Below are 24881 nucleotides of genomic sequence, written 5' to 3'. Positions count from 1 at the left end.
TTTGCTTCCCTTAAACTGGAAATTTGAGATTAAATTGAATGACATCAGTGCAGTTTCATGCACGAGTACCTCCATACTTAAAGCTTCACCAAATGGATGTCAAAACTGCTTATTTGCACGCTCCAATTGATTGTGAAGTGTACATGGAGCAACCGGAAGGATTTGAAGTACAATCAGCAAATGGTGACAAACGGGTTTACAAATGGAACAAATTATTGTATTCCTGCAAACCATATGAAAGAAGGAGTGGTATTCAATTCAAGAAGTAGTCAGCTTTGCAAAGAGCCAATTTCTCGCTCTTGACTCTCTCGGCTGCCAAATGAGGTTTGCATCAGGTCTCGATTCTCGTAATCGCCGTAATTATCACTCTTTCTTGAAACGAATGTTGCTAATTTGAGCATCTCAAGGAAGTGCATATGCTCAGTGGGTGCGCATATGTAGGCCTATCCCAGCAAACTATGCACCCAATGCCCACACCCACACCACCCGCGCGGCCTGGGATAAAAGCTGAATGACTCCCTCCTCCCTTCTGTTGTTTTTTCAGGCGCCGTCGACATGAGACCCGGGTGGCTCAAAGGGATCCTGCTGGCTGCCTTGGTGACTGCCACCTTGCTGTACCTGGGCTGCATTCGGATTGTTGTGCAAAGCCACTCGGGGCATCTACACATGGCCATCTACAACGACTCCGTCCAGGGACAGAGGATGGAAAAGCTGGAGGCTAACATTGAGAGCCTGTGTGAGTCCTTCACTCTTATTTGGTTTGTCTTCATCCCAATGAAGCCTGCCCATGTACTGTATGTAATTATTATTATTATTAATGTCATCAGAATTTTTTATTTTATTGTATTATCCCTCGTGTATTATCTACTTATCCCCTTGAAATTGATTGGTTGTCATATATTAATGTCCTTGTATTCATTTGTTATTTTTATTCAATATAAAATAATAGTAAAATACAAACCCATTTTTCTCAAAGATCGTAATAAGCGGCGTCACATCACAGTTTGCATGTCAAAATGTATAATTTCTGCCTCATTTATACACATTGAATTACAAAACTGAGAATCAAACAGACAAGATAGTAGTGATGTGTCTGTCGTCTCAAATGAACCAGAGGCAGCTCCTTAAAGATGCAGGTCACTGAGGTCAGAAAATTTGAATGTTGAAGAAAAGTCCATTTATTTCAATATTCTCTTTCAAAAAGTGAAATGTGTTATATTCACCACACACAAAGTGAAATATTTTAAACCTCTATTTGCTTCGATTTTCATGATCATGGCAGAAATAAAAACACAAAAAAAATAAAAATAAATCCATTGATTCACAAAATATTGTGAAGTTCTATATTGCTGGCTTCCTGTGTCCTAATCAAGGTTATTTTAGTTAACTAAAACTAACGAAAAAAACTCAAACAAAAATTCAAAAAACAATTTCATTAACGAAATAAAACTAAAAACGAAAACGAACTGAAACTACATTTTATGTTGACAAAACTAACTAAAACTAACTATAATTATAGCAAAAACGTCCTTCGTTTTAGTCTTTGATCATTAATTTAATGCATGAGCCTTTGGGGATGATTTTAAGTAGATTTATTTTGATTTTAACTGGAATAAGGACATTTGAAAGTGTGTAACACAAAAGTGACGTAGCAGCACAATAGAAAAGCACCTTCAGATAATGTCACTCCCATGGTGGTTTTTAAATACTGCGCACAAGTAATACACTTGTTTTTTTAAAACTATAACTAATACTGAAACTAACTCAAACTAAACTAAACATTTATGAAATAACTAAAACGGATAGAAACGAACAGAACCACCCTGAAAACTAATTAAAACTAACTGAATAAAAAAATTAAAAAAACTCAAAACGAAGTAATACCCAACTAAAATGAAAAATTCCAAAACTTTAATAACCCTGGTCCTAATCTTGCCAGCTAGTTAATGCAAAACAACTGCAGAGGTTTTCCTCAGCCTATAAATGGTCTCAGCCCATATAGTAGGCTTCAGAATTGTGCATGTATGGAGGTAAATTTGGTGCAAAACTAACTTGTGCAAAAAATGTGTACCTGTAGAAAAAAGTCTAAATTTGTATCTGTAAAAGTCGTGATTTGTATCTGTAAAAAAAATGTGTGCCTGTAAAAAAAAAAATTGTGTCTGTAAAAGAAATGTGTACCTGTAAAAAAAAAAAATTGTGTCTGTAAAATAAATTTGTACCTGTAAAAAGAAAAATGTGTATGTGTAAAACAAATTTGTATCTGTAAAAACAAATTTGTACCTGTAAAAGTCATGATTTGTATCTGTACAAAAAAAAATTTGTACCTGTACAAAAACTATAAATTTGTATCTGTAAAAGTTGTGATTTGTACCTGTAGAAATGACAACTTTTACTTCTTAATATATATGTTGAGGAAGAATACTTCAGTATTCTTAATATGTATGTTGAGGAAGAATACTTCAGTCGACTGAAGTATTCTTAATATGTATGTTGGTTGGCGACGATGTGTCCTGCTTGTATCCTTCCGCGAGTCCCGCCACCGTCGTTCGCTAAACCAATGAGGTTGCGCTCCAATCCGCTCAAATCCTTCTCACTTGATTGGTCAAAACAACCCTTCATTACACCAGAGCCCGCCCCCTTCTTTACAAGTACAAATCACGGCGCTCTACAAGTACGAATCAGTTTTGCACCTTTTGTAGTGAGATAAATGGGGCAAAACTCACGTCACTGGACAGCAGCAGAAAACCCACTTGTGACTCCTAGTGGCGACTTCTTTGACTACAAGTTGTCATTTCTACAGGTACAAATCACAACTTTTACAGATACAAATTTAGTTTTTGTACAGGTACAAATTTTTTTTTGTACAGATACAAATCATGACTTTTACAGGTACAAATTTGTTTTTACAGATACAAATTTGTTTTACACATACACATTTTTCTTTTTACAGGTACAAATTTATTTTACAGACAATTTTTTTTTTTACAGGTACACATTTCTTTTACAGACACAATTTTTTTTTTTACAGGCACACATTTTTTTTACAGATACAAATCACGACTTTTACAGATACAAATTTAGACTTTTTTCTACAGGTACACATTTTTTGCACAAGTTAGTTTTGCACCAAATTTACCTCCATAGTAATACGCATAACCTTTTTGCTCCCTGTGAAAACCAATCTAGTTTACTGCTATCCGCGAAAATTAAGTGTGTGTTGATTGGGCCTTGGCGTCACGTGACACCAGTCCTGCATTTTAATTGGATTGCCAAGTTAATGTGGCCCTATGGCTGACTATCGAGAGGAGCCTGGGGCATGCACACTGATTTAGAAAGTTAGACCATTTAACTTGGCTTTGTATTATACATATATATTTATTTAAAAAAAATACCTTACAAACATAATTGTTATTTGAGTATTATTATTCTTGCAAAAATTATATTTAATAAACTATTAGCTGTAAAGAAGGCCAATTATGAGCCTGCATAGTGCTCAACAGCGCTATCTGGTGGTGCCCGGCCCACTGGCCCCGAATGCAGAGATGTTTTAAACACTTCTAGTACATGGACTTTAAGTTGCATATGAAGGGAATGGAATAAACAGTGAACCAGCTTTCCATATTACAGTCAAAGCAGTAAACAAGCTTCAGCCAGAGGCAGTGCGGGCGGTGAAAACCGAGGACAAGGCAGAAAAGGCGGACAACAAGGATACGGCGGTGGTGAAGAAGCTGTTCCCCAACTCGGCGCTGTTCAAGAAGTGGGGTGAGGGTCTGAGCGAGGAGGAGCAGAAGGAGGCCGAGGGTTTGTTCGTCAAATACGGCTACAACGCCTTCCTCAGCGACAGGCTGCCGCTCAACAGGGAGATTCCCGACACGCGGAACGCCAGGTACAAAATCCACACAGTAGTTCACAAGATGTTAAATCAACTTTGGTGCTGTCAAAATTAAAGCCTTAAACCTTTAGATAAAGCAGAGTTAAAGATTTAACTCTGGAGTTAAGCTTTCACTTTGACAGCACTAATTCAACTTTAATTCTTATTTTAAATTACTACAATGGAATTACGAAACTAGTTCAGCCTTCTATGCCTACAAATTAAATCTGCTGGCAACGAGCCACAAACGCTAGAGATATCCCACTGGAGCCGGTAATGCTGGTAAAGGGCGTATAATACCATGTCAGCGTAATTAGCAGTACGTAGCTTTTTAGCGTTCATAATTAGCGATAGAACTTGATTTTGCAAGAGGTCGAAACCTCAGTGACTTACAAAACGAGTCAAGTCAGTGGTTATGCCACGACATGCTCACCACATTGGTGCAAGTTCTGTCATGGGTAGCAATTGTGGCTTTAGCTTGACTAGTTTCCCTTTCGGTTTACAATCAAACTGTTGTTTTTGTGTGTGTTTTTTTTACGTACTTACTATTACATTAATTTGTAACATAAGAAATTTAATATGTTGGAATATATGTTTGCTTTCTTCTATAACATCAAGGTATTAGTAAACGTCTAATAAATAAATATATATATATATTATGAATCTGTGTATAGTACGGTGGGACGATTTTGGATCATTTTATATGGAAAAAAATGCATCTTATTCACAGGTTTATGTTTTCATAAGCTCAGTTTTGTTGCATCTGCGTCATAGATCATGACAATAAAGTACTTCTAATCTATTTTGTTTTTATTTATTTTTGTGCTCTATAAAGAAGTTGAGTTGAGCATGTCAAATTATGCCATGTAAGTCTGTGTTCACACAGTTTTGCATGAGCTGTCAAACAGCAAATGCGTCATTAACTCATTCAATGCCATTGACGGCTATAGACGTCAAAAATAATTTTTAACTATTTATATTAGTTAAACATTTTTTTCCACTTTTGTAAACAAGAGTATGAAAACATAGATTTTTTTTATTGTACATTTAGAACAGATATACAATTTGTGATTAATTGTGAGTTAACTATTGAAGTCATGTGATTAATTACATTTTAATCGCTTGACGCCCCTAATTTTTAATAATCTTTTTTCTTCTTTTTTTTTTACTCATTCACTGCCATTGACGGCTATAGACGGCAAAAATCTATTTGAACTGGGCTAGCAGTGAATGAGTTCAATGAGATATGGGGCTTTAATCGCTCCGCCTACACTTGGGCAACTGCAACAATAAGGTAATACCATCATTTATGGTATTGTGACGTTATTTAAGCAGACTGTGAATATATATTTGAAAGAGTTTAATGCTACGCTATGGGGTAGACTGTGGAAGTTAACATGTCTGTCTGTACCCCAAAAGTGGAATGAAAACATGCATAGAGACCGCTGCATATTTTACTCCAGAGTTGTTGTTTTTTTTAAACTTGAAACCCATTCAGTTACATTCACTGACCCCAAAAATTCAACACCAAATTTTGTCATTATAGCTATAATTCTTTTTGCCTATCCTTCCAGTTTAAGGGTGATTGTCTGCTTTAAAGCTATAGCTATAACAGAAGCAAATATAATCGTCCTGTTAAGTATGGTCAAAAGATAATGTGCATTTCAGATACAAAGTGTGATCTCCCCTATGTCTTAGGATAAATGTACTTCTTTGACCCTACAGGGGATCTTTGCATCATGACTTGAATTCCAAAGTCACCAAACATCTCTACTATAAAATGACATGATGAATATAAGATGTTTGTTATGACCGTTTTAGATATGATTTATATCATCGCTTAAATTTGATGTATAGTAAAACATCATGTTTAACAAGAGCATGATGTATCATAACCCATCATTTAAGCATATGATTTATGACATTTTTCTTGCTCATCCTTCTAAATAGATGTGCAGAGAAAAAGTACCCCGACGATCTCCCCAGCCTGAGCGTGGTGTTGATCTACCTGAACGAAGCTCTGTCCATTATCAAGCGGGCTGTCCGCAGCATCATAGACAAGACCCCCGCCAGCCTGCTCAAAGAGATAATACTGGTGGATGACCACAGCACAAATGGTACAGGAACTAAAAGTGGGATGTCCAAATTCCTCTTTCAAAGCACATACCAATTTGGCATTCTCCCAATTTATTTAACACGCTTAAACCAATCCATCGGTGTAAAGATATGCTAAGGAAGTTTATATTGTTTTACATACACATGCAAACCAATACTCTAGCTAATGTATATTATTATATTATGTAGAAGTAAAAAAAAAAAAAAACTTAAATAAACGAGGGATCGTGTCAACAAAATGTGAAAATAAATTTATAACTGTAGCTGAACGCAAACACTAAAAAATAATTACTTCCACACCATAGCAAGCAAATGACATGGCTGAGAAGGGAAGTCATTGTTTTCATAACGTCTACGCTTATGGTTTCATGAAATAAAATGCACACATTACATCCAGAACCTTGCTCAACACATTCATAAAATACAAGCAGGAGCAAGCCTAAGTAAAAATAAATAAATAAATAAAACGGCATTTAGAGTTGTGAAGAATTAAAAGATTTTTGTGTCATTGTGCTTTTCAGAGGGGCCGTCAATTACAGTATGCAAACTGGTGACAAATGCAAATCTGATTAGCTGCGAGCTAGCAAATGCAAACCGGTGCATGAGACAGAGATGGTACACAAAAGCAAAACATCGGCAGATAAAATTGCATTAGTTAGTAAATTAAGCTCAGCAAAAGATTGCTTTTTACTTATACTTATTCCAGCTTGTAATATGAGTGTGTTGAGCAGGTTTCTGGATATGTGTGCATTTTATTTGATAGAACCCTGACTGTGGATGGTGTGATAAACAATAACCTCTCAATTACAGAGGACATTAAGCAATAAGCATGCACATCTACATGTGAATGGCCACACACTGCCTACTATGGCAAGTGAGATGTTGTCAACCTGGCAAGCCACTGAAGAATTTCTGGTTACCTCTTTGAAAAACAAAAACATAAATTATCAAGGTACATACCAACCATTTTGTTAGAGGCTCGCATAAAATAAAATAAAAACATTCAGAATTCCTTAGAGCATGATGCTGGAAATGGACATTTTGTCACTATTTCAGTAAGTGACAAACAAAGAAGTAAGAGATGAGAATGGATTTGTCACCTTGAACGTGCATCCACAGACGACCTGAAGGAGAAGCTGGAGGACTACATGGCGGTCATCCACGAGGAGCGTCCAGGCCTGCTGAAGCGGGTGATGCACAAGGAGCAGTTAGGCCTCACCCAGGCCAGACTGTCCGGATGGAAGATAGCCACCGGCGACGTGTTGGCCATATTGGATGCCCACATTGAAGTCCACGTGCAATGGTTGGTGTCATTTTGCCATTTTCATGCTTGCCATGCCTGTCATTCTGTAACTAAGTCAAAGTACAGATACTTGGGTAAATAAATAGCGTTGTGAAAGTACTGATTCAATGAATTGACTTTCTTGGCTTGCCACCACTGACATCCGCTTGCGTGTTTAGGGCAGAGCCGCTGCTGGCTCGTGTCAAGGAGGACCGCACGGTCATCGTGACGCCCGTCTTCGATCGGGTCAATTACGATGACTTGACGGTGACCCGCTACGGCCCATCGGCCGACGCCTTCGACTGGGCCCTGTGGTGCATGTACGAGTCCTTCAGGCCCGAGTGGTACAAGCTCAAGGACGAGTCGCTGCCTGCAAAGTGAGTCGCACATTTTGGGTTTCGCCTCACGATCATAAAAAGGTTAGCTTAGCTTGGGTGCTGATTTTTGCCGTGATCAAAATGATGTCATAAATGATCATTTACAGTTAAATGGAAAAAAAGTGCTAATAAAAAATAGTATTGAAATAAAAAAATTGCATCTATGCGTCACGGTGTCTGACTGGTCAGCACGTCCGCCTCCCAGTGCAGCTGAATGTGGTTTAATTTCGGAAATCTACTATCAAGCGTTATCAAAATTCACCAATGGCCACCCACGGCCACCCCTCCACACCCCGGATCCTGGATATTCAACAATAATGTCAATGCCTACTAAATTAATATCTCAGCTCCTGAAGCAGATAGAATCATAATTCCAAAAACATTTCATTTACCCCGCCTACTGCCTGAAGCCAGCTGGGATAGGCTCCAGCACCCCCCATGATCCTTGATGGATGGATGGATGGATGGATAATTACATCTAATAAAATAGTAATTGAAAATGAAATTCATTTTTTTATTTTTATATTGATACTAAATGGATCCTAAAACAAATTTAAAATATTCAATGAAAGTAATTTTCAAAAAATGCAGCGGAATAGGGACCGAGCTGGCCTATGAATAGTGAAATAGGCAAATGATTGTCGGCCATTTGAATGCATTTGAAATAACCCAAAGAATTCTTAAAAAAACAACAACACTGCTACACCTCCAAAATTAGTTTTCCATGAAAAACAGCGGCTAACCAAAAATCTATTCTAAAAAATATTGAACAATACTGTATATTTAAGGGAAAGTAAACATCTGCAAATCGGTGAAACCCAGGTGCTGAACCATGAGTATGCGGGGGGTGGGGGGGTGCTCCATTGATGAAAATGTATTCATATTGCCACCACTAAAATCCGCTTGTTCAGGGCAGAGCCACCTGCTGGCTTGCATCAAGGACTGCACGGTCATCATGACACTAGTCTTCAACTTTCAAGTTAATGTCAAATTAAATCTAAAACACCAACTCATTAACTGCCATTGACGACTATAAACGTCAAAAATTCATTATAACTATTTGTATTAGTTTAACATTCTTTTTCACTTTTGTTGAAAATCTAGATTTTTTTATTGTACATTTAATTTTGTACATAAAATTTGTGATTAATCGCGAGTTAACTAGCGAAGTCATGCGATTAATTCCGATTAAAAACTGTAATTGCCTGACGCCCCGAATTTTTAATATATATATATTTTTTATTCATTCACAGCCGTTGACGGCTATAAACGTAAAAAATTAATTTGAACTATTTCTATTTTAGTTTTTTTCCCCCAACTTTTGTTAACAAGAGTATGAAAACCGAAATTTTTTAATTGTACATTTAGAACATATAGAATTTGTGATTAATCACGAGTTAACTAGTGAAGTTATGTGATAATTACAATTAAAAACATTTAATCGCCTCTTGCCCCTAATTTGTAATAATCTTTTTATTTTTATTTTTATGAATTTATGGCAGTGACTGAGTTAGTAAACTTTAGTTAGGATAATAAATAGGCTATATTAAATAAAAAGAACATATTACATTAATATTTGTACAAATTAATAACATTCTAATTCCAAATATAATTAAAATATAACATGTAAAACACATAATTAGTAGTGATGTCAAAGTTAAAGCTTTGACAGCGTTAATTACCATATTGGGAGAGTTCTTACATTTAGGCCTATACAATTTAAAATGAGCACATTCTTTGCAGCGACAGCCATTTTTGAGGATACTGCAAGTTCTATTGACGCAATATGCACACACCTCACTAGTGACAATTTGGAAAGAAACTTTTGTTCTTGCTCCCAAAAAGGAGCCCGGCCATCATGGGGATACTCGCGGCCGATCGCAAGTTCTTTGGTGAGATCGGCAGCCTGGACGGAGGAATGAAAATATACGGCGGCGAGAACGTGGAGCTGGGCATCCGGGTGAGACTCTGGTGCAGTTCCAGCACTAAACAAAGATGGAATGTTTGCTCAGCGTGTGATCCGGTGGCTCGGGTTGGTGTTTGCGCCCGCAGGCGTGGCTGTGCGGCGGCAGCGTGGAGGTGATCCCCTGCTCCAAGATCGCCCACGTCGAGCGTGCCGTCAAGCCCTACCTGCCCGACCTCAGCGTCACCATGAAGAGAAACGCGCTGCGCGTGGCCGAGGTGTGGATGGATGAGTACAAATATAACGTCAACATCGCCTGGAACCTTCCCTTGCAGGTAAACCAATTGCAGATTCACTCACAAGCCCAGAAACTTGACATGGGGATTACGGTGCCAGTGATTCAAAATAAATAGCAATTTCGGTAGATGCTAAACAATTCATTCCCACTCCCAATTGAAGTTAACTGTCAACCTAACAACCACACATTTAGCTTTTAAGCCATCTAGCCTAATGCTAATGTTAATAAAAAAAAAAATAGTATTGATGTCACAATGCTGTAAATCTATAAGCAATGGACTGAACACCAACAGTACATCAACACATGTTGACAGACAATATAACAGTACTCAGTCATGTATTCTTTATCCTCTGCAAAAAATGGCTACTATTAGTGCTGTACTGATGGTTTATTTTTTTTATTAAGTATGATATTATAGAGTGCTATTTTTGGGGAGCTGGCACGGATTAATGGCGTTTCAATTCATCTCAATGGGAAAAGATGATATGAGATAATTGTGTTTTGAGTTTGGAGCGTGGTCACAAAACAATTCAACTTGTCTCTCAAGGCACAACTATTACTATTATTTGCATGCATGTCTACTCATTACAAAACATTTATATTTCTGCTTATTATTTTCCAAACTCTCCAGCTAAACTTATAATGGAAATGTACCAATAACTTCCTGGAAATGTGCCCAAAAATATCAGAGCCTTTGCAACCCTTGTCACAATATGACAGTTTGCCAATGAAACCAGTAGTTGATACAGTGAAATTTGAGAAAAGCCAGCGCGGTGGCCATTTTGTTGTATGTTTCTAACTCAGAATCACAGCGTGGACATCGGCGACGTGTCTGAACGGAAGGCGCTGAGGAAGCGGCTCAAGTGCAAGCCCTTCAAGTGGTACCTGGATAACGTTTACCCCTTACTGGAACCTCTCAAAGACCTGGTCGGCTACGGAGCGGTGAGACTTTCATCAGATTATAGTCAACTACCAAAATAAATACATCTTTTGCCGGTCAACCCATACTGTGGACGTGTGAAGGATGCGTTTGAGGACTGGTTCAACCATAAAGTAGTTTTTATTTACACGCGTAAATAAAACACACGTAAGGCCTGGCTGTAAATGTGTCCAGGGGTAAGATGATAATTTACATTCTTTCTTTTTTTTCATTGCTGTCAAGATGTGTGTGAAATGTGTCATGATTGTAATGTTGTTTGTTTATTTTTAGAGACAGTAGAGTTTGTATTTACCTTTGTATTAGTTTCAGCGTTCGCTGCCGCCTTCCTCAGAAGTCGCATAAACCTGAAGACAATAGGGGTGTTAAAAAAAATAGATTCGGCAATATATCGCGATCTTATAGTGCACAATTCTCGAATCGATTCTATATGCGAGAGAATCGATTTTTAAACATCAATTTTTGATGGAAATATTCAACAAAATGTCTTACTTTAGGATTAGGGTTCTATTAATGGAACATTAAAGCCTTAATATTTTTATTTCAGTGCTGTTCAAACATGAAACAGACTGCAACCTGTTTGTTAAACACAGTAGCTCAGTTATAAGCCTAAAGTTTCAGGTAAATAAATAATTTTTCATACAAATCTTACAGTGTACATGTACAAGTTAACTGATTCGTTTTTTCTAAATTTGAGTAAAAAAAAAATAAGAAAAAGAAAAAAATCGCAATAATCAATTTATAGATTTGTATCGGGATTAATCGAATTGAATCGTGACCTATGATTCGTAATACGGATCGAATCGCCAGGTACTATGCAATTCACACCCCTAGTTTTCAACCACTAGCTGAAGAAGATACAACAGAATGATGGCCAGCAAGTAGAACATGCTTATAACCAGTGTGGCCTCAGTTACCTTGAAAAAAGTAACAGTTACTTTACTGACTTGAAGATTGACTTGACTTTAAAAGTAACTACGTTAGATTACAGATGACTTTAATGGTTAATTTGAATAGATGCCGACAACATCGCTTAACATAAAATTGACAATCGCCAATACTTGATTTAAATTTATAACAGTGACTTTTAAGAATACATTTAATTTTTTTTCATTAAAAAATAAAAACTTAACATCATTAATTATTTTTATTTAAAAAAACGAGTCTATGCATTTCAATAAACATAATTGGCTGCTTGATTTTATAAACAAAAAATAAAATACAATTTCTATACTTCACTTAAGATAAATCTTTCATTGTAACGATTTTTTTTTAAGGCAGTCTGTTTTAGTCTGACATATTTAACTGTTAAATATTGTCCATCCATCATCTACATTAATAAGAGTGCAATCCCACAAGGGGACGCAAACACCCCACATGAAGGCCTAAAAAAAAAAAAACTTGTTCGAGTGAGACTCCTGTCATCAATGGCATCCTGTGCTCTGTGCACGTCGTCGCACAACATGCCAGGAACCAAAACTTTTGCTCCATTTCCTCTCTGCAGTTAATAAACTCGCTGAAGCCGGATCTGTGCATCGACCAGGGTCCGGTTCCCGGCAGCACACCCATCCTCTACTCGTGCCACTACTTTGCCCCACAGGTATGAGCCCACCATCAATGAAGCGCTCTGAGCATTTATTCAATGAGGCTCTTAAGGCCAACTTGTACACTTTTTAACCTCACAAAAAGGCAGCTTTGACATACAGTTTTGCCCCACTAGCAAGGCTGGAAATAAGATGTCTCACGTAACACTTTTCACGGATGGAACCGCATTATTCAGTAATTACATAATAATTTTTTTTTTTAAGTTCCTTAAAATTAATGAAAAAATTCAAATTAAATAATTCAGTACTGTGTAGTTAGCCTTTTCACAATTATCTTTACACAGAATGTATTCAGAAACAACTCTGAATTCACATTACAGGCTCTTTAAGAACCTTATTAATTATTATTATTATTATCATCATCATTATTATTATGGATGTTCGATACCACTTTTTATTTTTAGACCGACACAATACCAAGTGTTGATGCCATTAGTACTTATGATGCATAAAAAACAATGACAGATTTTTTTTTTTCAAAAAATACCTCGATACAGTATCCCAATTATAGCAAATTTCCTTAAAATGGCTTGAAATTAATGGCAATTATATATTTTTTTATAAATCATAAAAATAAAAGTCATAAAAGTAATTTTGCATAGAAACACAATAAAATGAATTTCAAAAAATTGATAAATAAAATAAAACAAATAATCCCAATCAAAATATGTTTTATATTATATATATAATATGTTGAGAATTCCTCAAGCGGTTTAGTGTTTAATTAATGTTTAATTACATCTTGTTTTGAAATCCATGCTTTTAATTTGGAAGGCTACTCTGCATTTCTGTTTCCTGTTTCACCTTCTTTGTTCGCCATTCTTCTCAAAGCAGTGCAGTAGGCCTATACCAGTATCGATAGCTGTTGTGAGTACCGATACGTGAAATGTGTTCTGGTATCGGCACTCGCCCATCCCTAATCATCATCATTATTTTTATTTATTTTTATTAATTAATTAAGAGCAAAACTTAAATTGTGTTGTTCTCCCCATTAACTCCTTTTAATCCCCATGGAAAAGTTTCCAAATGTGTAAATTCCCTGCGGCCTTACTCTTTGCCTCAGCGCTGCTATTACCGCACCAACGGGGAACTCTACGTGGGTGGCATCAAATCCCACAAGTACAACAGCAACCGCTGCCTGGTGGACCCCGGCAGCGGCATCTACCCGGCCCTCTACGAGTGCAAGATAGCCGCGCAGAAGAAGTTCCACATGTTGTGGGACTTTAAGCAGGTGGGTGGCAGCAGCTTGAGGGGAAATCTCCCATTTTTGAAAACAACAACAACAACAACAAACAACTATTACCGCATTCCAGGGGTCTTCGATCCAGAACAGGGTGACGAAGCGGTGCCTGGAGATCGCCCAGGGTGAAGACAGCTACTATCATCTCATTGTGCAGCGCTGCACGGGTCAGATCTGGAACATTCAGAATTACATCACAGAGAGAGAACATCTCCAGGGTAACAAGTCACACATCCAAATAGGAAAACTATAGGGTGGGCCTACACTTAATTCACACAAATGGCCCCCTAACGTGAGAGATTTTGCACTTGGATCGCTGACAAATATGGATGGGCAAGAAATCCTTCAAACAACCTCAATTTTGCAGCTGCCTGTTGAGGCAGCAAACCCGTTGGTTCTGAATCAAAAGGAAGATTTCTGTCAATTGCCAGATTTTGCACTGATGAGCAGAGTTGGGGTGTTTACACTGCAGGGCGCGTAATGCCCAATTCAAGGATTTTTGTTGTTGAATCTGATCTTTTCATGTACTCGTTTACAACAAATGTAACTTCTAATGTGAACGCAACATGTCCGTAATGTGATACGACATCAAGAGACATGGTAACGCGCACAAAGGACGACGTCATTCGGCAGTTTTTACTGAAGTGAAGTAAATATGGTCCAGCATGGTAAGCAGATGTCAAAAGTACTTAAGTAAAAGTATTGTCATTTGTGCAAAAAAGTACTGAAGTCACCCCCTTAAGTAAAAGTACCAACTTGAAAATGTACTTAAGTAAAAATTAACTCATTCACTGCCATTGACGCCTATAAATGTCAAAAATTAATTTTAACTATTTCTATTAGTTTAACATTTTTTCCACTTTTGTTAAGAGTATGAAAACCTAGACATTTTTGCAATCTTTTTATTGGGGAAAAAAAGAAAAGATTGTTAAAAATTAGGGGCGTCAGGCGATTACAATTTTTAATTGTAATTAATCGCATGACTAATAGTTAACTCACGATTAATCACAAATTTTCTATCTGTTCTAAATGTACAATATTTTTTTTCTAGTTTTCATACTCTTAACAGAAGTGGAAAAAAAAAGTTAAACTAATAGAAATAGTTTAAATGATTTTTAAAAAAGTCTATAGCCGTCAATGGCAGTGAATGAGTTAAATTGATCTTTGCCAAAATAAAACCCAAATTTAGGTTTATTAATTCTTTATTTTCTTAAACCCAGAACAAATCAGTAATAACATGTCAAGTTGCATATGTAGTGCTGCCATTGTATTTTTCATGACCACCTGGGGAATTTGGTGTTCTCAACATTGTCATAACTTAGAAAATTGTACAGAAAAGTGCACACAAAAAAAGAAAAGAAAAAGAAAAAAAACACTCCAAACTACTAGGGGTATGTATAAACAATGACTGGATTGTAAACATATATTATCCCCCCCACACAAAAAAAACTCAACAGAAGCAGGTTTTCTATGTTTTGTGAATGGATGTGTGCTCTTTTGGCTAGGGTTGGCAACTTTCTGATCCTGAAATAAGGGACAGGTGCACGGCACAGTGCCGTGTTGTTGTAAGCATGATGTGTGAATTCAGTGTATATTCTGATTCAACTTGAAATGCAGAAACCTTCCCTTTAATCCTTTCTGTAAGACTAAATTCTCCAATTAGTTCTCACTGAGACCCAAATCAAGTTTGCCAAGTTGCGGACCAAATTTTTCCTGAATTTAATTTTTTGGGGCCCAGTAAATAATGTATTCTGTGCAGAATGCTGATGTTATTGTTTCTGTTATTCTGCTATTACTGCATTAGTTGTAGTATTACTGTTATGATTATTAATCTGGTTGTTGCTGCAGCAAATGACAGACAAGAGAAAAATGCAGTTGAAAGAAAATAAGACCAATATCAATGTACTTGGGTACAGATAACCGATACATTCTCTACATAAACCTGCAATATTCCTCAATAATATTGATTGTTAAACAGTTCGCTCATCAATAAAAAAACAAATGAAGCAATAAACAACGAAACATTAGAATGAGTGTCAGAATATCCAACTGGCTTTCAGCATTCTTTAGAAGTGGTCTGGTGCGTTTTCTTGTTTGTGTAGCATGGTTTTGGAATGGGGGGGATTTGTATTGTAACTCAATACAACTCATCTCATAGCAACAGAAGCGAGATTCGGCCAAGGAGCCTCCGCCAAGTCTCAAGGAGACGAGGCAGGACAAAAGCGGCCAGCTTCCACGGGAAATGCAGCGGCGCCTGCTTCGCTTGTGCAAGCTGTGGCCGTTTGGCAGATGCAACAAAAACCATGTGAGGATAATGAGAACGTTTGTACACACCAGATGGTGTGCGGAATCGATGAGGAAATGCTGCAACAAGTACATATTTACAGTATAATTAAATCATTTTTATTGTCTTTTACATTAAAAAAAAAGGGGGGGGGTTTAGTTTAAAAGTCCAACTTCCACTCAACTTTGCTTCGCATCGTAGGTGGAGTAGAGATCTCGATATCTGGAGAGAGGAAATGATGAAAGTATATATATATTTTTTTGCAAACTGTTTTCATAAATTTTGTCTTTACAATATAAAAATCCAAAGTACATCTCAGATTAAGTAGTGTACATGAAGTGAACACAATCATATTACAAGACAAGCTATTTGCAACTATTTAGCAGTTTCAAAACTCAAATCTTGAAATATATATCTATATCTATATAGATCGTAAATATACAAACGAAATACACTTTCAAGAAGATGTAAAGAGAACATCTAATGAAAATAAAGTCTCAAGTTGGAAATGTGGGTTGCAATGGGTAGTGGAAATAACTGCACTGAACACGACATTGAATGCATATGGGTCTTTTTCTTGTGTTTGGTAGTTTTTCATAATTTTGTATTATCTGTCTTCTATTTGTATTTACTTTATTAATACTATGTCTATTCATTGCTTATTTAACCGTATTTTGTATTGTTTTATTCTTCACTTTTACGGACACCAGAAAGATGAGCTTTTGCACATTGTAAGAGCTATTGGGGATCCAAACAAACAATAAGTTATAGTATTATTTAAAAAAAAAAAAAATGTAATAAACTGCTAAATTTATTCCCCCTTTTTTTTATTGAATAAATTACTTTAAAAATAGATCTTATGATTCTTTTAAAGTGTTCGTATTTACAAAAATGTGGGAAAAAGGTTAATTTAAAATGTTTACAATTGAATTGCTAATAAAGAAAAAAACGTTTATTATTTAGAAAATATTCCCCCCCCTCTATTTTATGGTATAAAGTTTTCATTTGAGATCTCTCACATCAAAAATTGTTAAATGCAAAGTCACAACGCTAACATACAATAGAAAACAAAGATCTACATATTTCAATAATTTTGTATGCAATTTCATTGCAAAGCTACGCTAAAGACAATTGTTCAATACTATTTCCTACAGATGAATTCTGTGTTAAAGAAACAGGGTTAAAAGTTGTTTGTAAACTGTGAGTGGTTACTATTGGTGACCAATAGTGTTATGCTAAGTCAATTCCAAAATGTAATGCATGACTTATTCCTACTTACTGTCATCTGAAAGTAATAATAAGATTGATAAAATGACCTGTATTTTGATTAGAACGAATCGTTATAGCCAAATGGAAAGAAATTGCTCCACATCAGAATTAAACTGCTGTTCTGATTAATGTACTGAGTAAAGGAGCTCTTCAATTAAAATGAGGCTGACCTTGTTGTGACGTTGGCGGCAGCGGCTGCTGCTGAAAGGAAGCCATGATGCTATTTGCTGTTGAGTTGGGTCCCGTCAGCTGAAACGCACCAAGCACACACATTATATATTATGTATATATATATATTCACATTTGTTTCTGCTTGAAACAATGCAATGTTTTTCTGTAGTTTAATATATGTCAAATAGGTATTTCATTTTTAGAGAGGCCACAATGTTTAACACGCCTATGTTTTTCCCCTTCAGACTTCATAAAAGGAAAATGTTTTTTTTCATGTACATTTTTCCTAATGAAACAAATGAACATTGTATGTACTATAAATTTTTGCCAATTTTAAATAATTGGAGAACTATTTAAAAGGTCTGGTGCGTTTTCTTGTTGTTTGTATAGCATGGTTTTGGAATGGGGGGTATTTGTATTGTAACTCCTGAGATGCTAAAAAGATGAGCCCCTACCATTGGTAAGGGCTCATCTTTTTTTTATCATCTCATAGCCAATTTTAAATAAATGGAGAACTATTTAAAAGGGTAAAAAAAAGAAAGAAAAAAAAAGTTTAAAATGGAAAAAATTGTAAAAAAAAGAAGGAAAAAAAAGAAAAAAGAAAGTAATTTGTAAAAAAACATTGATCACAATTTTTTTTACATGTGTGTACATTTACAATTTTATTAATTTAAAAAAGGAAAAAAACAACTTTTTAATTTTGCATTTAAAATAGTTAATTTTAAAATAAATTTTGTCAGATTTTTAAAACTTATTGTAAATTTTAATGTGTGCTTCTGCTATATATTATATTTACAGTTTTATTTAATTCTAAAATATTGAAGAAAATAATTATTTATTATTCAATAATTTTAAATATACAAACTGAAAATGTCACAGTTTAGTTTTCACTAAATAAAAACTGAAACGGTTTCTTTCATGCCCCACTTGAAGTCTCATCATCTCTAAGATAATTCCTTATTATTTTTTTTACTATATGTATATCTCTGCTTAGTGCTGGGCAATATGGAAAAAAATCTTCTATCACAATATGGGCTATTTTATATCATGATAACGATATAAGACAATATATATTTTTCAGTTTTGCTATTTAATAAAATTATACAACATACTACGACTGTTTACCTTTTTTCATTTTATTTTGAAGTGACATTAAACAGATCTGTATCAAAAGAGAAATACATCCAGTAGTGCTGCTATATAAAATTATCAAATGTTCACAAAAGGCACAGTAACCACTGACAGAAATTGTTTTATATAAAAAAAAGAAGAAGAAGATGAGCTCTACTGTAATGTTTTGAAAACATTTATTGTGCAGATTTCAAAAGTCTAAATCAAAACTTAGGACTGCAGTGTGATACAAATACTGTTTAGTGATATGAAAGGTATTGAGTAGGCAACGTAAGCATCCCAGCGAAGCTTTTGGGGGCTTTCTCCGCCGTTCAATTTTCAGAAAAGCTTAAAAATCTGTGTTTTAATGATGCTAAAACTGCTCATTTAGACCCGCAAACTGCTATGCTTGTTTGACACAGCTGTCACTATAGACTATTTCAATGAGGAGTACCCAGCATGCTTTGAGGTGGACTTAAAAAAAAAAAAAAAAAATTAAGTTACGGATTTGTTGTTTTAGCCAAGGTTTTTAAAGTAGTAGTATTCAGTATTTGTATTTATTGCAATGAATGTGACAAAAGATAACGGGTTACCGGTGTGTGGCTGCTCTGCGAGTCCTGTGGCCACACTTCAGGGATGGCCTCCTCCATAGCGTGCAGAGCTTCATCAAAGACGAGCTGCAGCTCATCGGCTTGCCTGTCGAAGCGGAAGTGCACGAGAGCCTTGAGCAGCGCCTGAACCTCCTCTGTAGAAAAGAAAACTTGAATCCCTGTAATGTGTAAATGTGCCTAATAAAAGCTCAAGTGTACGGCGTTCACCTCTCAACTTGTCCACGCTCGTGACGAGCTCTCCGAGGGCGTACATGAGGGCTTGCTCCTCCCTAGGATTTCCTTCCTTCAGGCTCAGCTTCTTTCTCTCGGCCTTGCGGCGGTTTTTTGAAGACCTCCTGCATCACATAACACCAATTTTAATGTCACTTGGTGACATATTTACACTCAAACATTCCAGGCAGAACAATGTATTAAAAAGGAATGGAATTTTGAGGAAACAGCAGCTTCATACATCTTCTTTAGGAATTTTAAATTCAAATAGGTCTCTAAATGATTTGATCATCGATTAGTTGTCGATCAATCGTTGCATCGTGGCTGTTTTCCAAATCACAATAAAGAGACATTTAGAATCTTTTTGAATATTGTTGAGAAAACGGCTTGGTCAAAATCAAAAGACATTTATGACCAACGAATATAAAATGCCATTTCCATTTTTAAAATTTAATAAATAAATTAAAACAATAATACATTTAGATAAATAAATAAAAAAACATTTTTTTATCAAACAATAAAATAATCAAAAATGTAATCTTGTATAATAAAATGGTATGTATAATTTAGAATAGATTTTAATTTATAATGAATCCCTATTACATTTTAATTACATACAGTTAATGGTCATATTTTAAATAGGAATGTTAATTTCCTTAAAATCTAACATGTGAAAACAAAACCAATTTTTGTACAATGTGTAATATATTTTTAAATACCATTTAAATAAAAACATATTTTTTTAAATTAAATACAAAAATGTCAATAAAAATACAATTGCAAAATGCTGTATAAAAAAAATTGCAACACTTAAATTTTTACATTTGATTTTTTTCTACTTTCAACTTTGAATCTCAAGGTGAAATTTATGGCAATACACGTGAATACAGTAAGTTATTAATTAAAAATGATTCAATGTTAACTTAAAAAAAAAAAATCATTTAACTTAGTATTTGCTCAGGAGAAAACTAATTTATCTACAGTACTTTTCCCCACATCCCTTTGATGCATTTAAACTATTTTTATTCATAAAAAAAAACCAAGCATCATAATTAGTACACATCTGACCACATGAGAATGCATGAACTGAAGGCCTCTAGGAGTGTGTGTGTGTCTTACGAGGAAACGCGCGAGTTGCTGTGCGAGTACTTGGACGCGGTCATGACGCTGCTGGCCTCGGAGTAAAGGTCAGCGTCTGCGCAGTCGGGACCATCCTCGTCTGCAAGGGGAAGAGATGTCGGTTTGTTTCGGGGCTGACGTTACCATTACCATACCCATTACGTAACCTTTCCCCGTCCTCACCCAGCATGCCCGTCCGAGCTTTGTCCGCCTTCTGCTGCCGCACCAGCGCCAGACGTGAGCGATGGCGCGAGAAAGTGGCCGCCTGCGTCTCCACCAAGAAGATCTGTGCTGAGGCCGCTGTCGTAGTGGGGGAGAATTAATTAATTAATTAATTAATTAAAAGACAGAAGGTTTTACTTGAGAAAAAAATGGACACAAAATGGCTCTTCAAGCTACCTTCAACCAGGGCAGGTTTCAGGTTTGTCTCTATGATGTCGGCTCTGTCGTGCAGGGTGATCTCAAGCATAAAAAAACACATTCAAATTAACTCACAGTGGAAGGAAGATAAAGCATGATCAACATGTGTGCTGCACATTGTCCACCAACCAGTCGGAGCGCCTCCTCCCAGGCCGCACCGGTGATCAGCGTTAAGATGGCCTCCTCACAGTCCTGCGTGGTCACAGAAATCACACTTATTGCCATTACTAAGAACTGTTGTTTATGTGTGAACAACCTACTTTAGCGTACTGGTCTAGCAGCACGGCTGCTTCCGTGTAGCGTCGTTGTTCGCTCAGCTTTCCTGAGAGGAAGCAAACGGTTACAAAAGCAAGTTTAGCGCCAACTTGCGAAACAGCTAGTCGTCAGACATAAACCCCACGTGGAAGCAACTTGCCCAATGCGTCCGCCATATTGGATGTGGCAGATCAACTATTTCAAGTTGAATCGACTCGAGTTAAAAAGCCACAACATACCAAGTGCACATCCACGCATTTGGAAAATGGCCCCAAAAACAACATGTCTAAAACTTCAGCTTCACTCTGCGAAGTGGCTAAGCAGCCAGTCGTCACGGTTACCTGCCAGGTCTCGGGCCACCAGGGCGAGCTGGTCCTTGGGCAGCGGGATCTGCTGCGCCACACAGATGGCGTTTCTCCAGCTGGCGCCGGCGGTGAAGGCCTGCAAGGCGCCTTCGAGCTCGCCGCATCGCCACAGCATCAGGCCAGCGGGCTCTGCCCGCTGCCCGTCTAGCAGGTGCTTGGCGTAAGTGCAGCTCAGCGCCTTGGGGGAGGTCACGTGATTGTGAGAGGAAGCTGAGTGGGAAGTGGGGTAATGTGACGTACTTTGTAGTGTGCGCCTTCGGTGGGGTAAAGACGCAGAGCTTGGCTGTAAAGTTTCTGCTCCTTCACGAGCTGCAAAACCTCTGGGAAATGCTCATCTCCTAAAACAAAAGATTAAGACATTGAGTTCCCTTTCATTGAGTTGTGTGTAATGAGAGGTGGCTAGAGATGCTGAAAATTTCACTCGAGTATTGTTACCTCTGAATAAAAATGCTCAAAAAGTTGTCCTTCAAAGAATTACTTGAGTAAAATCAGTGAAAAAGTTCTCAAGTACTGAGTAACTGGTGAGTTATGTAGCTACACGATCGGGGTTATTGGGGAGTTTAAATAAACTGATCATTGATCTAATCACAAAAAGAAGCAATGTCTATTGCAATAACTTATTTACTGTACTGTATATACTTGCACAGTGGTACCTCGGAGTTCGAACATAATTCGTTCCTGCGAAGTGTTCAAAGTCCGAATTGTTCAACCTCCGAATCATTTTTTCCCCATGGGAAATAGTGTAAATGCAATTAAAACGTTATCAAGCTCCTAAACCAGAAAATTCATATTTTAATTTCTATTTATGTTTTTTTTTTGTGTGCCCATACATTAAACACATTAATATCACCTAACCTGAAGTTCATCCACCCATTTTATGAATACCAAGCAGTTACAAGGACCAAGCGTTGCCGTGATGACTACAGGTAGCACTTTTACCCGGTCTAATGTGTTGTCCTGCGTGGGGTAGTAGCGCGTGGTCACGGGTTCGAGCTTTCTCAGTGTTATTTATTTATTTTTAAACATTATCATATGCCTACACAATGTCATTTTTATAAAAACGTGGCTTGCCCAGACACCAGAACCCATTTCCAAAGCAATTACTTCCTTGCAAACATAAACACTTTATACTGCTGCCGTCTGTCACCTTCGGAAACATTTGGCAAACATCGGCGCATAGCCCGAAGTGCTTGGACTTCGTGTTTGTGAAGTCACTATCAACAAGAAAGCGATGAGAACTGTGGCTCTTTTTTTTATGTAATAATAACATGTTTGTGTAGTGTTTACAATTTATTTGTGTATCGTTTAGTATTGTTCAATAAAGTTGTATGAAATAAAAAAAGTGTAGTCACTTGTGATCACACGAGAGATTTTCCCTCGGAGGACTGGATTCTTGACCAGTGGTGGAAGACCATCATTATGTGTGTGAGGAGCTGTGATGAGATTATCTGAGCACCCCACACACAATACGACCAAAACTGTTAAATGGCCGATTTTTACGTGTGGCAGTCTGACAACGAGAAAAAAATCTTTTAAGATTTGAAAAATCCTTGTGTGTGTACCAGGCTTGAGGTTCTGAGTGCCGGACCACGGCCAGAGGCAGTGCTCGAGGCACTGAATAGGGGCTTTTCCACCGCCGGAACTTTTGGAGAACTTTTCAATTTACCTTGGTAAAATTCAGTTTTTCCACCAACTACAATTTCCGGGGTAATTAAATTCCCCAGGGGGCATCCAAGTACTATCTCAGCAAAAGGGTCTTGCTGAGCCAAGTTGAAACTTTGAGGGGGCGGGCTGCACTGACCAAGGCTGATTGGTTGGGCGGGGGATGTTTTTACAACGGCTGGGCTCATCAAACTCATACGTCATCAAACTCATTTGAATAAATTACCAAGAACTCTAAGACGCTGTGGAAAAACAATTACAAATTCTCTGCGGAACTTTTACAACCAAGACCTCCCTTTACCCGGAACTCAAAAGATCCTGGGCTTGTTGGTGGAAAAGCAGCTAATGTTCAGGGTGCAGACGCGAAAGGAACATTCAGTCCTTGAAGCACCTCCTCCTTGTGACGTCATTACGTCTTCTGGAGTGACATGGGGATCGATACCGTTTGAGCTGTTGATGCTTCTGACACCATTAAGATTAACTCTTAAACTTATATGACGATAGGTTTGATGCTTCAGTCATTTGAGGTACTGTATATTAAAGATTGACAGATTGGCAGAGTTGATTTTCGGCACTGATATTCAGCATTTTGGCAAATATCAGCGTCAACCTTTTCGTAGAATCCGATGGCCGATAATAGATCATGTACAATTGTGTTAATTTCAGGGAACTATTTACTTAAATTTTCAGTGAACTGCACCTTCTGTTTTTGTTTGAAATTTAAACTAAGATAAATAACAATTCAACATTTCAGATATTTTGAAACAATATGAAGCTATTTAGTTTTTACATGCTAAAGACCCTGGGAGGTCCCTGAATCTTTTGTTTGAATTTAAAAACAAAGATGTCTATTGACTAGAGGCTAAAAAGAAAAAAAAACTCCATTACTTTGCAAATCTTAAAAGTTGTTCAATAAACATATGCTTTAAAAAAAAATTTGACAAAGAGTTGAAGTTTGTATTTTTTTTTAATTTTGACGCCAATATTTTCTCTTTCAGTGAAAAGGAATATCGGCTCCGAATATCGGTTATGGGTCTCTTTCACTAAAAACTAGAATTATGTTAAATATTGACAGTCAAAAATTTAGTGGCGTCCAAGATTCATTTATGATGGCCTGCCACGGATAAATGTAAATGTGGGAAACAACACGGCTGTAATTCAGGGAACCGATCACTATTCTGCAAATTAAGACATTAAAGCCGATCAGAAAATGTCCATAAAATGCAAAATATCAGCCAATCCAATTGGTGTAAAGTTGTTACTTGTTAATACCCACCTTTGTGTAAAGGTGGCTTCCTGTGTGAGACAAAATGGAGGCCTACCAGATTTCGTGAGGTGCGTCAGCGCCTTGCTGTAACGTTTCAGGTGTTTGTCGATGGTGTAGCGTTGGTAGTTGACCTCCAGGCTCTTCAGCATGTTCAAGAAGGGGAGGTACTCTTTGGGGTCCTGTGCACAGCATCATCAGAGTTTTTTACAAACAAAAAATCCGGAGGCATCCAGCTGACTTTGGCTCCAAGACCTCTGACCTCATCCATATACTGTAGATAAATACAGATAGGCCCTAAAGCATTCCCGGTCAGACTTTCTTTTAGTACCTTCTGTGATTTCTCAGCCACCATGAGCACCAGGTCGAAGTCGTACGTCCCCAACGAGTGTTCGTACAAGTCGTTGACATTGACGAGGAAGAGAAGATACTTCAGTGCCTCCTCGGCATTCGCGCCACCGTCTTCCTCAGGGGGGTTCACTGCAAACGCAATGACAATGTTTGTTCTTAAAAA

General features: G+C 37.1%; 2 protein-coding genes across 5 annotated transcripts in view; one reads left to right on the top strand and one right to left on the bottom strand.

Annotated features, from left to right (window-relative positions):
* The first annotated feature begins 552 nt into the window (after positions 1–552).
* Positions 553–17583, top strand: LOC147168330 (putative polypeptide N-acetylgalactosaminyltransferase 8). The gene is made up of 11 exons (XM_086085746.1): positions 553–736; positions 3628–3886; positions 5822–5988; positions 7106–7289; positions 7448–7645; positions 9491–9605; positions 9698–9883; positions 10651–10788; positions 12288–12383; positions 13451–13618; positions 13701–17583. Exons 1-11 carry the CDS (start codon positions 556–558, stop codon positions 13878–13880), a joined length of 1872 nt encoding a protein of 623 aa, XP_085941872.1. The 5' UTR covers positions 553–555; the 3' UTR covers positions 13881–17583.
* The window catches only part of elp1 (elongator acetyltransferase complex subunit 1), a 24499-nt gene continuing 13322 nt past the window's right edge, over positions 13705–24881 (bottom strand). Inside the window, exons 24-37 of one of the 4 annotated variants that reach the window (XM_086085744.1) lie at positions 24699–24847; positions 24426–24549; positions 21682–21779; positions 21418–21619; positions 21082–21143; positions 20951–21013; positions 20801–20861; positions 20585–20701; positions 20402–20501; positions 19280–19407; positions 19055–19206; positions 17351–17429; positions 16096–16133; positions 13705–13801 (exon numbers count right to left, since the gene is read on the bottom strand). In XM_086085744.1, coding sequence (XP_085941870.1) covers positions 13796–13801; positions 16096–16133; positions 17351–17429; positions 19055–19206; positions 19280–19407; positions 20402–20501; positions 20585–20701; positions 20801–20861; positions 20951–21013; positions 21082–21143; positions 21418–21619; positions 21682–21779; positions 24426–24549; positions 24699–24847 — 1379 coding nt within the window. In that variant the 3' untranslated portion in view covers positions 13705–13795. Of the gene's footprint in view, positions 13802–16007; positions 16134–17350; positions 17430–19054; positions 19207–19279; positions 19408–20401; positions 20502–20584; positions 20702–20800; positions 20862–20950; positions 21014–21081; positions 21144–21417; positions 21620–21681; positions 21780–24425; positions 24550–24698; positions 24848–24881 lie in introns of those variants that run through there. The other 3 variants (XR_015096031.1, XR_015096030.1, XM_086085743.1) reach the window with 3 other exon arrangements.

The sequence above is a fragment of the Leptonotus elevatus genome, chromosome 9 (genome assembly GCF_054856555.1).
Source record: "Leptonotus elevatus isolate MCC_2025b chromosome 9, RoL_Lele_1.0, whole genome shotgun sequence".
NCBI lineage: Eukaryota > Metazoa > Chordata > Actinopteri > Syngnathiformes > Syngnathidae > Leptonotus > Leptonotus elevatus.
This window is presented reverse-complemented; position numbering and strand designations above follow the sequence as displayed.

What these genes read in the sequence shown, in the direction of transcription:
- LOC147168330 (XM_086085746.1), top strand. Translation starts at nt 556, where the DNA reads ATGAGACCCGGGTGGCTCAAAGGGATCCTGCTGGCTGCCTTGGTGACT. An exon ending in GGCTAACATTGAGAGCCTGT is followed by an intron (nt 737 to 3,627) that starts GTGAGTCCTTCA and finishes TCCATATTACAG; the next exon opens with TCAAAGCAGTAAACAAGCTT. An exon ending in TGTTGTGGGACTTTAAGCAG is followed by an intron (nt 13,619 to 13,700) that starts GTGGGTGGCAGC and finishes ACCGCATTCCAG; the next exon opens with GGGTCTTCGATCCAGAACAG.